Consider the following 16,610-nt stretch of genomic DNA (forward strand, 5'->3'; position numbering starts at 1 on the left):
ACGTTCGGGGGGACCGAATGGTCGCCCCTTTCCAATATTTCGGCAAATACTGGTATTGGATAGTGACATAATATTTGTACCTCTAGTTACCGCTCTACATTGAGACTCTTTATTTTCAATTTAGAAATTGATCTTATCCATTGTCGATGTCGCAGCTGCCAATCATGCTGAGCCATTGGCGACCAATTCTGCTAGATCCGACGTTTAAACGTCTGTTACAGTTCATTGTCGTTCTTGGCATTTTATGTTTATTTATGTAGTGCTTACTACCCCTGACATGGCACTGAATCCCTTTGCAGACGCATAGCATGCTACTCCATTGGGACGCATCGTTGGTAGAGCAAGAGAGAGGTGATAGTACGTATTTAGGTTAATCATTGTGAATATTAGGTAAGAATGATTAGCGGGATAAGGGGTTAATATTAGTGCAGAGTGTCTAGAGTATAAAGTGTGATCTGGTCATTTAATTTTAAAGTCAGTGGAAGGTTTATAACCAGGACCGGTTGCAATCAGTCCAATGTGTAATGTGGCCTATCAATACCTATACTTCTCTCCTCTTTTAAATATACGTTTATTTTGGGGTCCTGGCTTATTCCCCAGCTTGTGAATCTTTCCTCTGTAGCTGTACTGTGCACTCATCTAGACAGGAAAAGGGTGCTTGGTTAGGCCTTCCCCACCTCACGTGTTTGTCACTCCCATAGTTTCCTGGATAATCATACAGACAAGATGGGGGGCAGGAATATCCCTTCCTCGCCTTCTGGGTTCGAATCAGTAGAATCATACTGGCTACGTATCCGGATTATCAAGTTAGAGGGGGAGGACAAAGCACCCCTTTCCCCCCTCAGTGTGTTTCTCTCATCCTTAGCTGTACTGGATACTTATCCAGTCTGGGATGGTGGCTTGGTTCCCCTCCCTTGTTACTTGCCTCTGTCCTAGCTGTGACCGGTACCTACCTGGAGGTATTTTAGAGGGAGTGGGCAAGGCCTCCTTCCTTCGCTTTATGTGTTTATCTTCTCCATAGATGTACTGGATGCCTCTCTGGAAGGGATCAAGGCAAGGAATGTCACTTCTTACACCCCTCATATTCTTGTCTCCTACATAGCAGCAGAACTACCCAGCTCGAGCCACCATCCCCCGCTTCTTGTATGTCTTATTCATTGCTAGACACTTCGCCAATCTGCACCTGCCTCACATGTTTGCCTCCTCCTTCTTTGTATGGATACATATCCACACGGGAGAGGCGGGCAAAAATATCAAGTGTGGGTCACATGACTGCATGGTCAATGCCAGATCTGATAGGGCAAACACAACCCGCTAGCACTCTATGAACTAGCCTGAGAACATCCTGCCTTCCATTAAGACAAGCCGACAAACACAAGGGGCACAGCACCACTGATGCCTGGGCACGCAGCCCAGCGTAGTAATGATGCATTCGCTGTGGGCATTGTTCTCGCACCTTCTTCAGTTATTATTTTAACTTCACTCACTGGAGCTTTAGCTCTAGGAGAAGGAGTGGAGGTGGTTTTGTTTTCATGCTGGGCTACTATTTTTCTTTCCACTTTAGCCCTGTGACTTCTTGGTGTTTTGCATTAAGTTACCATTTGTGTAAAGTCGCATAGTGGAATTAAACCTGGTGGTGGCTCTTATTAAGTATTATGCAAATTGGGGCTCATTTAAACTGTGCTCTGCAACTCACACGACATATGTCTACAGTAAATGCTATATGTATACTGTGATTCACCGGTAAGGGTGCATCCCATTGTCTGCGATGTGTGTATGTTTATATTAAGTAGTTTGTGGACCTTCTCTAGGAGATGGGACCAAAAACCAGCATTAGGGGGTTCCTTAGGAAGATTTCAGTAAATATGCCGAAAATTGCCAGGAGAGCTGGACTAACACTTCTTTAGAGAGTATTGAAGGATTCTAAGGGGAGTTAATGTTGAAGACTTCGCGGAAAAGTGTGGGAGCTACAAGTAGATTTATTAAGGAAGCATTAGAGGGCCAGAGTTGTCCATTGTTGGTCATCAAAGATGGGAGCTATACCGCATCTCGAGGACACATTAAAGTATTCAAAAAGTGATGGATGGAATGCTGAATTAGTCCCATCCACTGTTAATTACTCAGGGCAGCATCTCAGCCCATCGTTACTTCGTACAGCATGCCACCTCAGTATGGATCCGGCCAAATTCTAATCAGCCTTTACCCTGCTTCAGCGGAAACAGTCCAGTGCGAACTGGCAGGCCCGGTCCCCTCTGAACCGGAACACATGCAACCCGGGGCTGGTTTCTCCTTAGTTAGGGCTTATCATCCAGGCATATTTTGGTTCTAATGACACTTTGTGCACTGGACCCACATCTGGGTATACCCATCGCACTTAGGGCGACACACTAAAGTATCCAAAAAAGTGATGAATTGAATAAATGAATCAATATTGGCCACTGTTAATTACTCTGGGCCTCTTCCCAGTTCATCAGTGTTTTGCACACCATTTTAAACCCAGCCATATGCAAATCATTCTTGACCCAGCTCTAATAGGAACAGTCCAGCCTGAACTGCCAGGGCAGGTGCTCCCTGATTTGGATTACAAGCAACCGAAGACCAGTTTCTCCCTAGTGGGCTCGATGCCCACTGTGCCACCAGAGCTAAGGCATACCTGGCTGATGAGCCTTATCAGGCAGTTACCAGTCTTAGACTGCGTGTGCTCCAGTTCAGGAGGACCTGGCTTTGAAGTCTGAGCTGGACAGTTCCCATTAGAGCAACATCAAGACTGATTTTACATATAATTGGATCCAAACTGAGGTGGCATGCTGGGCAAAAAAACAATTGACTGGGATAGCCCCCCGAGCGAATGCCAGTGGCTGAGATTAATTCAAGCATTCCATCCATCACCTCAGTAGCTTAGCTAGAACCTTTGCTGCCCGGAGCGGTCCCCGAGTTTGCCGCCCATCATACACACCAAAATATTATGGTGCCACTGACCGGAGCACTAGCGATGGACTGCTGGTAAGTGCATAGGCACAGGGCAGCTCCCTTGCGACATACGGAGGTGGCCGGCAGTAGATCGGTGCGACTTGTTTGCTCCCTCGGAGGTAGCTGCCTGCTCGGTGGCTCCCTCTCATGCACTGTTTGCACACCCACCATCCTCCAGCCACATGCCCAATCATTTGCATGCCACTCTCCTCAGCGCTGTCCTCTGTTGGCTCCCACTCCTCCTGCCTCACCACAGACACAGCGCTTTTCAGGGGGTGGTGCCAATCACCTCACAGGAAATGCCGCCCGCCAAAAGTGCGGCCTGGACCGAAGCACCTCCTCCTCTCCGTCCCCTCCACCCCAGCTACGCATCGGCATCACCTTGTTGTTGTTGTAGATCTCGAGGATAGCCACATGAAATAAATATTCACTAAACTAATCTAAATTGGAAATAATTGAGGGAACAGTTTGAAACTTAGTGTGAAAAGTTCAAATAAAAAGATGTGCACCTTTGGGCTGTATCCTGAAAGGTGGGAGCAGGTTACCTCGGAGTAGCACAATTACTACTAATTGCAGGATTGACTACCATTGTCTAGAATGGAAATAGTGATCTAGCCCAGCGGTTCTTTTAACTTCGGTGGACCCCACTTACGCTCTGTTGGAAGCCGGGAACCCTTGTCTAAACAATGTCCATGATATATAGAAAAAAATATGAATAACAAGTATATATCAAACAATTACGCAAATTATGAAATCTATTCTTCCATTCACAAACAAAAGATATACAAAAATCGATATTTATATGGGACTGTTGGAGCTGGTCAAAATGTGGATTGATTTCTGAAAGACAAAGTGATATGCTAGCCTTAAAGGTTGTATGATGAAACATTAATGAAACATTTTATTTCGACCTGATCACCCAGTTTAGAAACTTTAGTCTCCTATGGCAAGAGTTTGTCAAGTAGTTTTGTTTTTTTGGTCTTGTTTCAAACTCGTTTCTCAAGCCTATTAATTGGATATAATTAATGCTAAAATAAATACAATTAAATAAAAAATAGGCCTTTTTTTTGGGGGTGGATGGGAGTGGTGGACGCAAATCATGGTTGTGTCTGTGGCTTCTAAACTACTTACATGGGAGATGTGTGCATTCAGAGTCCCAGCCTTTAATTGTAGAGGGGGCTTTATAATTTAATTAAATGCTACTGCAGAGGATTTCCCCTTTGATTATGGATAATTTAATATCTTCCATCCATAACTTTTTAGGCTACACAATGCAGAGAGACCTATTTGGATTACATGTGGGCCTCCAAGGAATAGTCACTGTAAGAGACTAAGAACACCATAGTTGCAACAGCATTTCCTATTCATATCTGTGATCGGAATAATTAAGTAGATCCACAAAATATAAAATGCTTTGGAAAGTGTTATTATGAATTTTTAACAAGTTATGTAATATATTTTCTTTTTTCATTCTGATGGCTCTGTTAGGGGGGTATTGTCTAGGATATTGTCAGTAAAATTGCCTAATTTCAAACTTCCTTCTTACTAATGACAAACAGCTTTTTAATGTTGGCATAGTTGGTAAACGCCCTTTGTCGTTAGGAAATTGCATGCCCAGACTGATGAGACGCCTTTGTGTAGATGGGAGACGTGGGAGGAAGAGATAAAGCTTTCAGGAGTGCTCTTTATAGGAAAGTCATTATATGGTTGAAGGTTTTGGAATTTCCTGTGTTTGTGGAAGGTAATGAAGTCTTGGCCACTTCATATTTTTTGTGCATTCCATTTTAAGGAGCAGAGATGCCCCGTGGACTGACCATGGATTCAGAAATTAGGTCTATTCTATGCAGCTCGCTGAAGGAGGCGCAGCCCAGGTCTGCTGTGGTTGGCTTGGTTATTTTCTGTGCAGTGGCTGTTGTGTAGCAAGTCGGCAGTCAAAGCGGTGGTAGCCCTCAGGCAGTCAATCGTCCGCTTCCTCATATAGGAAACCACACTTATTTGTTTGGAAGGGTTAAGGCAGCAATTTATTGGCTGCTTTTCACATACAATCCATCCATTTAAATTTACGTTATGCTGCACATTTAAAGAGAAGACAGCATAGAATGTTTCCGTGCCAAGAACATTCAGTGCTGGGCTCTCCCTTCTGTATGCACTGACCGCCGTACTGGTTCCATCCAATGCACGCCAGGTGATTGTGGAGTTGTGATTGTACGGTAGTATGTGGAGTTGTGACAAGCTAAGCACCAACTGTAGTCACAGCCATGTTTTATACAACTTTTCATGAAACCAGCAGTGAATCTCAGAAGGCTGGTGAGGGGGGTTACACACCTTTCCATTTCCTCCCAAGTCCTGCCAATGGTGTGAAAATAGGTCTTTGAAGTGGCTGGACTTTGTGGGCAAAAGGTGCCATTCCTTCCTTAGTCTGGGGCTGCCCTACCTTCCTGGTTAGCTTCTAGGTGGCAGGTGGACTCAAACTATTACCCTGGCCCTTTCATTGCCCCATCACTTTTTGGACACACTAACGTATTAAAAAATAAGGTGAGAGTTATCCTTCTCATATCATAGACTATCCCCCAGATTCATCAAAGTGCCGTTTTGCGAGTCCTTAATAGCGATTATTAAGGAATCGCTATTAAAGACTCGTAAAACGGGATGCATGTAGAATCGCAAATAAGGAATGGCGTTCCCATTCATTCCTTATTTGCGATTATCAATTAGCGAATCGCAAATAATGAAGCGATTTCAAGGGTGCCAGGGTGTTCAAAAGGACACCCTGTAGCACCCCTGAAATGCAAATGTACACTGGTGTTGCGCACACACATGTCCAAAGGACATGTGTGTGTGTGTGTGTAACATACAACTTAGAAAAATGCACTAAAGTGCATTTTTCTAAGCTTTCACTATTTACCACGAAGTTACACTTCGCGGTAAATAGCGGCCCCATATTGCGAATTCGCAATTTTAAAAAGGTTCATGAATAGCATTTAAGGAATCTCTAATTGAGATTCCTTAAATGTGATTTTTCGCAATTTAGCGATTTCTATAATTGCGATTTTTGCATTTGGGATGATGAATCCCAAATGCAAAATTAGCGCTCGCAAAGGGCCAGATTCTCAGAATCTGGCCCTTTGCGAGACGATTTCAGCTTGATGAATCTGGCTGTATATCTTTCTCCTCTAACTTTATCTCGATTTTCTTCCTCTTCTGATTCTAAATGCTGGACCTGTGGCTCTTTAAATGCTGATCTTTTCCATCTATTTTGTCTCTGTCCCCCTGTCTCTACTTTTTGGAATAAAATCTGTTCTTACCTTTCTCGTATTTTTGCACTTTCTACTCCTTCAAACATTCATTTCTTTCTAGGCAGTCTCTCAGACTCTTTGGATCTTCCCCCATACTCACACGGTCTTTATGATCTCATGTTAGCACTTTCATTCCAACACATCTCTTCCAATTGGAAAACCCTTTCAAACATTTCTATACAACACTGGTGGAACTATTTGTGTCATTTTCACAGACTGGATGTGGTCTTTGCCTCTTCTTGCAAACCACGACGTAATGTGGAACTTTATTGGTTACCCCTTACTACATATTTAGACCAGTTGGCTCATACTTCATCCAATCATATTACCTCAGAGAATTTTAAACCACCTTGAAGGATTTATATCCTCTCCTTCTCTGTTTGCTTGCTCTTTTTGAAATGTTTTTCTCTTTTTATATTTCTTTTATTTTACTTTTTACATATGTATACTGATTTTTTAATTGATTATTTATTCTCAAAGTTTGCATTGCCATTATGTCTTATATTATTATTAATATTCTGGCGTAGTATTACCCCTTTACCCCCTCTTCCCTCCCCTTTTCCTTTTAATCTTAAAATCCCATAAAATGCTTTATTTCTCTGTTATGGCATTAGCACTCCCTGTGTTTCAGTTTTTGTTCTTATACTTTTCCTTTCCTGACGATGTCTCTTGTTGTTTTCCATCTTATTGTTCTTAATAAAGCCTTCAAACATAAGAAAAAATAGGTTGAGAGCAACATCGACAATTTTTTTTAAAATTCTTTTTATTAACACACAACAAAAAATAAATACAAATGCATCGGGTGACACTCAGTCGCTTAACAGCCGATGATACCACTTCCAGTTACACAATACATATTCCCGGATTCTGATAGGGATCAGTTCGATTCCAACACCACATTAACTTCCTGTACAACTGGGGGAACACAAATATCTCCTCTGTAGGCATTCCAAGCACCCCAAATTTTCCCCCACTTCCCGGGCCCCCCCTTGCAACATACAGCGATCTTTCTCTAAACATGCACCAGTCTTAATCCTCCTCCCATTTTCCTATCTGGGGGGCCTGACTGGCTCCCCACAGCTGTGCAATATTACGCTTGGCCACAGCACATGCCAGTGTAACCCATGTCTTTCCATGTGCAGTAAGGTCGGTCGGCTCCGAGAACATTTACGAGACATCGGCGTGCCTCCATATCAACAATTTATTTAAGTGATGTTTGTAATATAGACCATGTAAGTAGATCTGTTCTTTCTCTCTAGGCCCAATGGAGTTACAAAGTGGTTGTCCAAATGTCTGTGTCCAGCACAGGAAGAGGTTTGAAAGGTTTTGGTAATCACCGCAACCCAATATGGGCTCTACAGATTTACCTCTAGCAGCAGCTAATGCACCCAGCAACCCCAAGCGTGAGCAGACCTCTACTTCTTTCACTCATGTGCACTTCCCGCATAGGGCCACATCAAGTACACTACCCTTCCATGTAAGCACACCCCCACGGTAGAGCATGCTACCCATCTGATAGCGTGCTTCAGCGCCTCACCAAGGGATATAAATTGCTCCACCAATTTAATTACAATACAAACAAAAATCATTGTGAAATCCAACAGTGTATGGAAATATTCAGTTGGAACATGGTTAGGAGCTTCAATGTCAATTGTGTTTTCTCAGTTGTTGGCAATATTGCCAAGTCTTTTTATGACCCTGTGAACAGGTTTCACAACTGTAATTTAGTTTTTATGATTAGGATAAGCTTTTATCATCTAACGATTCTTGTACGCGGATACTGGGAGTGTACTTAATGCACTCCTAGGTCCTGCAAACTGTGAACGAAGCATACAAGTGCCCCTTGGGTGGTGGGACTGCATGCACACAACATGTACAGCCCATTTAATCTAACCCCAGCTTCTCTTTTAAAAATAGCAAATTTTCACTGCAGCTGTCTGGAATCCTCTTTAGTCTTACTATAGGTGTGCTGATTTTTGCGCTCTCTCTAGTGCAGGGCAAGCTCCTGCCTTTTTCGCCTACCACGACATTACAGGCACTAAGCGCTGGCAACTTTTCAGCGCATCTTGTGACTCTGTGCATATTTTCCTGGTAGTAAGTAGCAGGCACAATGTTTTTGTTCTTCTCTTTGTGGGAACAAGTTATAAATACCTTATATTTATTATTATAACTAATTGATGCCGTGCATAATTCCCCTTGGTATGAGAGTCCGCCGTCGCACTGGCTGGGAGCACAAAGCACCCTGGCTTGGCTTTGTGTGCCTGGCCGCCTGCCCGCCCAGCAGAGCGAGATGTTCAACAGGAGAGACCGGTCAATACACCAGCTATCTCACACTGTATATTTGTGTCTCAACCTCCCTTAGTTTACACACTCTACCCTGTGTGGGCCTAAATAATACAGGTGAGTTCCCACTCTTCCTTTGATGGGTAAATTCCCTCTGTAATCTCCTCCGCCAGAGGTTCTGAAATCTCATCTTCAGGGTGGACCTGATAACTGCATAACTGCACTAGTTACACCCGCCTGTCCAACAAATTCAAAATGGAACCTGTTGGCGAGGCTGAGCTCTCTTGTGACGTCGGCGTCGTCCTTTCCTTTGTGATGTCTGAGTGGGTTCTCAGGTGGCAGGCCCATTTTAGACCAATCACACGGCTCCCTTATGCATCAACAGCACCTTTACCCGCAAAGTCGGTTCTGCTTGTAGGTGCCATCTGGTGGAAAGGGGTGGCCAAGTCTTATGATCAGTTCAAGAACATTTGCTAATTTATTAATAGAAAATATGTGCACATTTTTTATGTATTGAACAATTGACCTGTAGCAAGATGTAGGTCGCCAATTACCGGTCGGTAACGGCCGAATTCGGCCGTTACCGACCGGTAATTGGATTTTGAGATGTAGGGCCCTTAATTTTACAGAATCGGTGATTCTGTAAAATTCCGAATCGGTAATTTTACCGATTCAGTAAAACCCAGATGTAGGTAGCACGGTTTACAGTGCTACAGGCCTTCAGGATTCGGTATTCAACCACCCAATCCAATTGGGTGGTAAAATACTGAATTCAGGTGTACATGCACATCTGTGCATGTACACCTGTGCCATGTGACACACAGACATGCCCTTAGGGCATGTATGTGTGCCACATGTCACACAAGCCTGTACTTGGGGTGCTAGAGGGAGTCAAAGTGACACCCCCTGCACCCTTGCAGGATTCGATATTTACCGATTCGGTAAATACCAAATCGGTATTTCCCATTATATTCCTATGGGCTTCATGGCCCATAGGAATCAATGGGCAATACCGATTCGGTAATTCTAAAATTAGAACTACCTACATCTGCCCCCTTCCTATTTACCGACTCTTAAATACCGAATCGGTAAAATTCGGTATTTAAGAGTCGGTAAATAGGAATTACCTACATCTGGCCCTATATGAGTTAAATAACTTGTTTTTTTAAAAGAAGCGGTACACTTGCTTGGGGCATGTTAAAAGGGCAGTTTTTCAACTAGCATGTTTTCTGCTTGGAATGTTGTACTGCTTGGCTCCTAACCACATGAGAAATGAGAGATGGCTCTGACACCCCACCTGAGTCCCCTGTAGAAATGATGCCCATTCCTGGACACCTTGTCTTTCTTGAAGAAGGCGATTAGCAGTACATGAACCTCACAGCTCCAGCCTCTGAGCATGATGAAAGGTCATAGCAGCCCTTGGTCACTTATTATAAGTTATTTTTGGTTTCCGGGCTCCACACTTCTTAAATATAATCCGACGCCAATACTTATACATTTTAAGTGGGGACTAGGGGTGACTGTCCGGCATATCTGGGCAACCAATGCATCTCTAGGAGAGGGGATGTTGTATGCCAATACTTTTATGCTGCCCACCCTCTAGTCTTTCTGGACAAAGATTGCCACACCCTCTTCACAAATATTCTAAACTATGCCTGTTGTTGTGCTCAAGGTGATGTAAATTGGATGTTCCTGTCTGTCAGGAGTGGTTTTTCCATAAACCTCTTGAGCAGGTTGTGCAAGTAATAAAAGCAGGTGCTGCCCTTTAACCCCACACAGCTGTCAAGCATTAATTATACATTAGGGTATCTGTGTTAAAGTGCAGTGACTGAACAGGCATTTTACAGGCTAATTAGGGGCATGAAGGCCTAGGTCACACCGGGGTCACCCCTTCCCACCACAGTTATTCTTGCGGTCTCATCGAGGACATTTGGGCGCTCTCTGAAATTCCTCAACATAACTAAATATCAGTGACGGGTGCAGGCTGCACCCCAAGCTTGAGGCAGCGAACAATCACTGTACTCCTGTCTCCAGTGCAAGGGTCATATCATGGTGGGTGCCGGCACAGCTCTGGTCTGTGCTTGTGTGCTGTCGTAAGCAGCGTAGCCAGTTACTGTGCATCCGTTCAACAACGAGAATGCGGTGTTGATAGCGCATGCACTGCATCCCTAGCCCGGCAACCTAGTGCAGGTTCTGCAAACCTAGCCCGGCGACCTAGTGGAGGTACCGCATCCCTAGCCCAGTGACCTAGCGCAGGTACTGCATCCCTAGCCCGGCGACCTAGTGCAGGTACCGCATCCCTAGCCCGGCGACCTAGTGCAGGTACCGCATCCCTAGCCTGACGACCTAGTGCAGGTACCGCATCCCTAGCCCGGCGACCTGGTGCAGGTACCACATCCCTAGCCCGGCGACCTAGTTCAGGTACCACATCCCTAGCCCGGCGACCTAGTGCAGGCACCGCATCCCTAGCCCCGCGACCTAGTGCGGGTACCGCAGACTGCGCGGCACAGAAACCGGAACCAGGCCCCTCTATTGGTTGCTTTGACGCTCCTGTCTTCATCAGGAACTTGGCTGATTTGCACCAGGGTTGCAGTTTGTATTCTTCCATCGATGAAATGGTGCACGCTCCTCCCATTCCAGGCATATATGCACTAGTGCAGACTGCATTGCTTCAGTCACCACCAGTCTTGGGGCGGCACCTGTGCAGGAGGGTGTCGCTAGCAGATCGATGCATTTCGCTTAAAAGCCCTGTGCTTAAAATAGAGAATAACCCAGGTCCGCTTTCTTTGTTTTGCATCGGTTTCCACGCTGATTGTCCTATGACCTCTTACATTGAGCGGTGAAGGCTGGTGGTCTTATAAGGAGCAGTGAATGCTGGTGCCATCTACCAGACCAGGGACTTGGTGTAGTTCAGGCTGCCATGGTAGTGCCCAGCATTCACCAGTAATCCAGGCTTAACAGCACGCCAGCATCACTTTGGTTGTCAGCTTTCACTATAATTACAGAATTGAGAATTTGAGTAATCTCACTTTTTAATCTAAAAGAGAGCCAATTATGAGACCAAGAAGTTGGATAATCGTTTTTAAGTATTCTGGGGTTCTTTAATGAATGAAATCAATCGACATATACATGTAAACAATATATTATAAGATATCATTCAATAAGTAGAAATACGTGTATAGGACGTAACATTATTATTGAACTTGGCTAGTCTGGGTTTAAAAACATAAAACAAATGCATGTGCTTGTGAGGTGCTGCACACATGCTTCAAAGAGTTAGAGATTGTTTCTCCTCATCGTCTGAACATTGCTTATATTTTTGCCACTAAGCAGCAAAAATTAAAGTTCCAAAGTCAATTTTAAGAGTTCACTGTCAATGTTTGTTTCCCACCAAGCACCACAATGGTCCAACTCTTTTCATATCTGAAATTAAGGTTGGGTTCAGTTGCAGTTCTGTGGAAAAGGTCTCTTTGTGAAAGTGTGCTGTTGTGGTGAATTCCATTGACTTTTGAAATGTATCTAAATAGAATAAGAGTAAACTGCACTTGTGTGCTATAAAGGGGTATTATCATTGCTTCCAGCCAACTGGTCCTTTTGTTGCAACAAATGAAAAATAGCATTTCCCAGATATCTCAGTTGTGTAGCAATCCCTTAACTTAACATTGTTTCTTTTGTTTTCCAGTGAAATAAATCATTACAAGGTTGGCTTTCAAAGGACGAGTCCCCTGAGGTCACGATGCGACAGAGAGCACGAGTGGCCTGTGTGTTACAGAAGCGTATCATCGCAGGACCTCTCTTGCGACTGTGAACGACCAGTCAGAGTTCTGGACATTGCGGCTTATGAAGATGGCCTAGTGGAGCCGCCTCCTCTTTCAGTCCGTGGGAGGGCCTTCTCCGAAAGTCATATCAGCTTTGAGCCACAAACGTCAAGAGTGCGGGAAAGGAGAGAACCGGTTCTTGCGAAACTAGAGGAAACTCCTCCTGAACCACAGGGCGTGGTCAAAAAGAAAGGACCGCCTCGCCCCCCTCCGCCAAACTGGGGCAGGTTAGGCATACGTCGTGCCTCACACCAACACTTGTACAACATCACAGACACCAGCACTGGATCCATATCTCAGGCAGTGCCACCTGAGGTGGTACCACTGCAACAGCAGCAGCAGCAGGAACAACACTGGAGGAGTGAGATGGAGGCCGCGAGGCAGCGTTCCCAAAGCCTTCCCTTGGAGAAGATGCATGGAGGCTTCCTCAAGCCAGTTCCTATCCAGCCTTCCCAAATGAACTGCCAGTTCCCGCAGGAATACAGCAACTCCATGAACACAAATCACTCATCAAAGCAAGACATCACCCACAATTCTTACTACAGCCTTCCAGAAAGAGCAGAAGGGCCTCTGGTGATTGACAGGAACCACGATGGTACAATAAGGTAAGCAATTCTATAATGTTCTTTTCCCCTGACAACTTCCATCGTCTTATGGCTGCCTCTTCAACTTGGCATGCTTTTGCCCCGACAAGGGCTGTAGAGACACAGACCTAGGCAAAAAGAATCTTACAGTAGAACAGGGTGCAGAGACTTTCTTGGTTGGTGTCATGAGAGGTCTGCACTCAAAGACACTCACGGGTGACTGCGGAGGACTTTAAGCTTTGAGGAGAAACAAGTGGTACTTCTGACCCTATCACTAGATTCCAGGAGCATGCATGGCGTGTGAATCTACAAGACTGTAAGGTCAAACTGATTCCACAGGTCAATGTCTTTAAGTAAAAACCAGACGTTAGTTGTGTCTCCTTGCTGTTGGAATTCTTTTAGTTGAGGAATTTTGAGACTTCTTTTTAACACCATAGATAGACCACTTCCAAAAAAAACTCATTATTTTTTCTTAAAATTCCCTTCCGGATTGTGCAGTTAAGGACTGACGCAGTGGCCATCACTAGTACACTTTGGTGTTCGATGGCCAGAAGATGTTGTCTCTTGGGTGTGGGTAGGAGACAGCTCTATTAGTGTTGAATGTTAGTGATGCACTGAGGCCAGGAGAGTGTGCCCCATGCTTGGCTTAGAGGCTTGCATGCTTGGCTTATGCTTTTATATGAAACCAAAGGGCCGTGAGGATAGGATTGCAAGCAGTATATTCAAACCAGTCAACATTTGCTTCCCTTATTTGTAAAAAAAAAGATTTTAATTTCTCTTCTGACTTATTGAGGATGGCTGAGGGGCTGTTTACCTCTATGGGAATGTATTCCATAGCTCTGTACAGAGAGGGGTCAAACGCCTTCGGGGTCTTTTGTGCGTATAGACAGCAGGGCAGCGTGTTGGTTTGTGCCACTGTCATATTCATTTTTATATTCAAAAAAATAAATGAATAAGAGAGTAAATTGAAAAAGAAATCAATCACTGAGCCGGCGCCACGGGGTTCATGACTCTTAGCCTCTGCCTCTAGACCATTTTTCCTAACACAGAGGTTGCTATTACCATCAAGAGGACCTCCACTTTTGCATATCCCTTATTTACTTAACATATGGATGATGCTTTTTTCCTTCTCATCCATGGGAGGCCAATAGAATGAGCCAGATCCATGTGCTGTTAATGAAACCAGTGGAAATCATTTACAATCGTACAACTGTGTGTTGTGGTCTTTCTTTTCCAGTGTATGACGAAGAGACCGATACTTGGCAGGGTGATGCTCAAGTATATCTTTGAAGGTCATTTCAATGGCAGAAACTCCACATTCAAGTGCATTGAAGCACTGCCATGTAGTGTTTGCAATCATGTTGTGTCTGCTAGCAATCCCAGAAACACTCAAATTGTTGTGCAGTCGCTCCGCAAGATTTTCTCTGTAGGCTTCAGGTACAAAGGTGGAGAGCTCAACCTCTTGCCACCGCCCAGAACATTGAAGGCTTGTCCACACTCCAGACAAAGAAACATTTTGCCTTTAGGAAGCTCCCAAGAAAAAGTGGAGTGTTTTGCACCTTGTGTTGTGATTTTGTTGTCAGGAAATGTCGGTCTTTGCGGACACCATTCTTGACTGCCCAAACTGTCGTAAGCAGGAGGAAAGTGAATGCCATGAAGGGCCACAGCCACCACGCAGTCCTTAAACCTAGATGGTATCAAAGACCCTGCGTCGAGGAGCAGTTCATCCGGCAGAAATAGAATATGTGTTTTATTAGTTTATTTGCTCCAAATAAAGTGCTATTAGGCATTTATTTTCACATATTACGCACACTCAACCACTCCACTGCATATATATATGTGTGTGTGTGTGTGTGTGTGTGTGTGTGTATATATATATATATATATATATATATATCCAATTACCGCTCCGGTGAGTACATCCACCATGAAGAGAAACACGAACTCCGTAATAACTTTGTTCACTGCTGGAAACAGTGACTTTTATTTAAATTCACAAAGAGCGCAAATGCATCGGAAAGGATGACGCGTTTCGGCCAACTGCATGGCCTTGTTCACATTATATATATATATTAATATATAAAAAACAAAAAAAAAGCACATATTCTACTCAAAGGAAAAGAAAAGGTCTAGGTTTCCATATCATCACTCACTTCCTTCCCGCTGCTTCAACGCCAGTTTCCATGCTGTACCCCTCATTATCCCGCCCACTCCTTCTCTTCCGCTCAAATCCCCACTCTCTCGATAAGAGAAGAAAGGGTGTGTGTTGTACATAGCCTTGACAAAAAGCAGCACAGTACTTGGAATGCAGCAGCCAATGAGAATGGAACTTTATCTTTGTTCCCACGATTATTTGCCTTGTTTTTGGGAGGTTGGTGGGTGTTATTTTAAAGGAGTTCCAAATTATTTTTTTTTAAAAGAAAACAACCATTAAGGCTCTTTTTTTCTGCACCAAACCAAAAAAAGGTATACGGTTTATACCTCAGTTAATTGGAAATCTCATATTCTCTTGTGGCTTGCATTATATCTCCTTAATTCTGCAGTTTGTTTCCTTCTAGATATGTTTAGAGAAGCTTTACTTGAACAGGGACCCTTTTCACACATTAGTTTGCAGAACTTAGGTGTACTAAAAAATGCAGTTACCGTAGTATATTCCACTTCCTGATTCAGAGAATCAACATTGTTGGATTTTTGCGATTGTAAATTTGAATTGGCACAATGTAAAATCCATTATAGTGGTTTTCGACGTCATAAATTTAGGGTTTGAAATAAAAATGTGGTTACAAAGAAGATACAGTACAAACCTAAGTCAATGACATGAACCTTGATGGCTTTGAACTCCAATTCTCCACAAATGTCAAGTTATTTGGATTCACCCCCAAAGAACACAATGCTAAAAAAAAAAAAGGCAGCCTGGTACAGGTTCCTCTTCTGAAGCAACTTGAACCGTTGATTTCAGAAAGTGGCTTCAGAACAGCAGCCCTGATACTTTGGCATATGCACGCTAGTAATCCTTTAGTTATTGGCCTGTCAAGCTCCCCACTGGCACCCCTACTCACCATTGCACTTCTCATCCAGGGCCTGAAGAAATACAATCTCGTTGCCCCCATCCTGATGAAACTCCATTGGCTCCTCTTTCCAGATGGCATCATCTTCAAAACCAGATGCATCATTTACTAATCCATCAGAAGCAGCACCCCCCTTGTCTCTGGTGGTTCTCGGCACAGCCAAGCCACCATCGGACTGCAGACTAAGAAGGATGAAAAAGAAAAAAACAAGTCAGCAGGCTTTTTCTATTTATGCACCCAGGATCTGAAACAGCATCCCTGTATCCATCAGGCCAGCCCAACACTACTCAAATTTAAGAAAGATTTGAATGCTCACCCCTTTAAAGAACAGTACATTACAATGTGTTAGCTGTTGACAACCCAGCTTCCTCTCCTATTACTCGTTGACTTTATGCTCTTCTTTGAACATGTACCACCCTCTGCTGCTTTTTGGCTAGGTTCATGCTATAGAAATACCATATACTCACTAATGTTTTGTTAGCGCTGTCTCATTCTTGAAATGCACGTAAAATTACTGTGAAAATTGTGAGTAATTGTCTTAATGTGTGCGAAAAAGAAGGGAACATTCTAGTATTTCATGAAGTTAGAGGG

General features: G+C 43.8%; 1 protein-coding gene across 2 annotated transcripts in view; it reads left to right on the forward strand.

Annotated features, from left to right (window-relative positions):
• The window catches only part of SHROOM4 (shroom family member 4), a 308,392-nt gene that overhangs the window by 264,617 nt on the left and 27,165 nt on the right, over nucleotides 1-16,610 (forward strand). For both annotated transcript variants that reach the window (XM_086942015.1, XM_086942016.1), the window contains one exon: nucleotides 12,232-12,972. In XM_086942015.1, coding sequence (XP_086798141.1) covers nucleotides 12,232-12,972 — 741 coding nt within the window. The remainder of the gene's footprint in view (nucleotides 1-12,231; nucleotides 12,973-16,610) is intronic.

This window comes from Lissotriton vulgaris, chromosome 10 (genome assembly GCF_964263255.1).
Source record: "Lissotriton vulgaris chromosome 10, aLisVul1.2, whole genome shotgun sequence".
Classification (NCBI taxonomy): Eukaryota; Metazoa; Chordata; class Amphibia; order Caudata; family Salamandridae; genus Lissotriton; species Lissotriton vulgaris.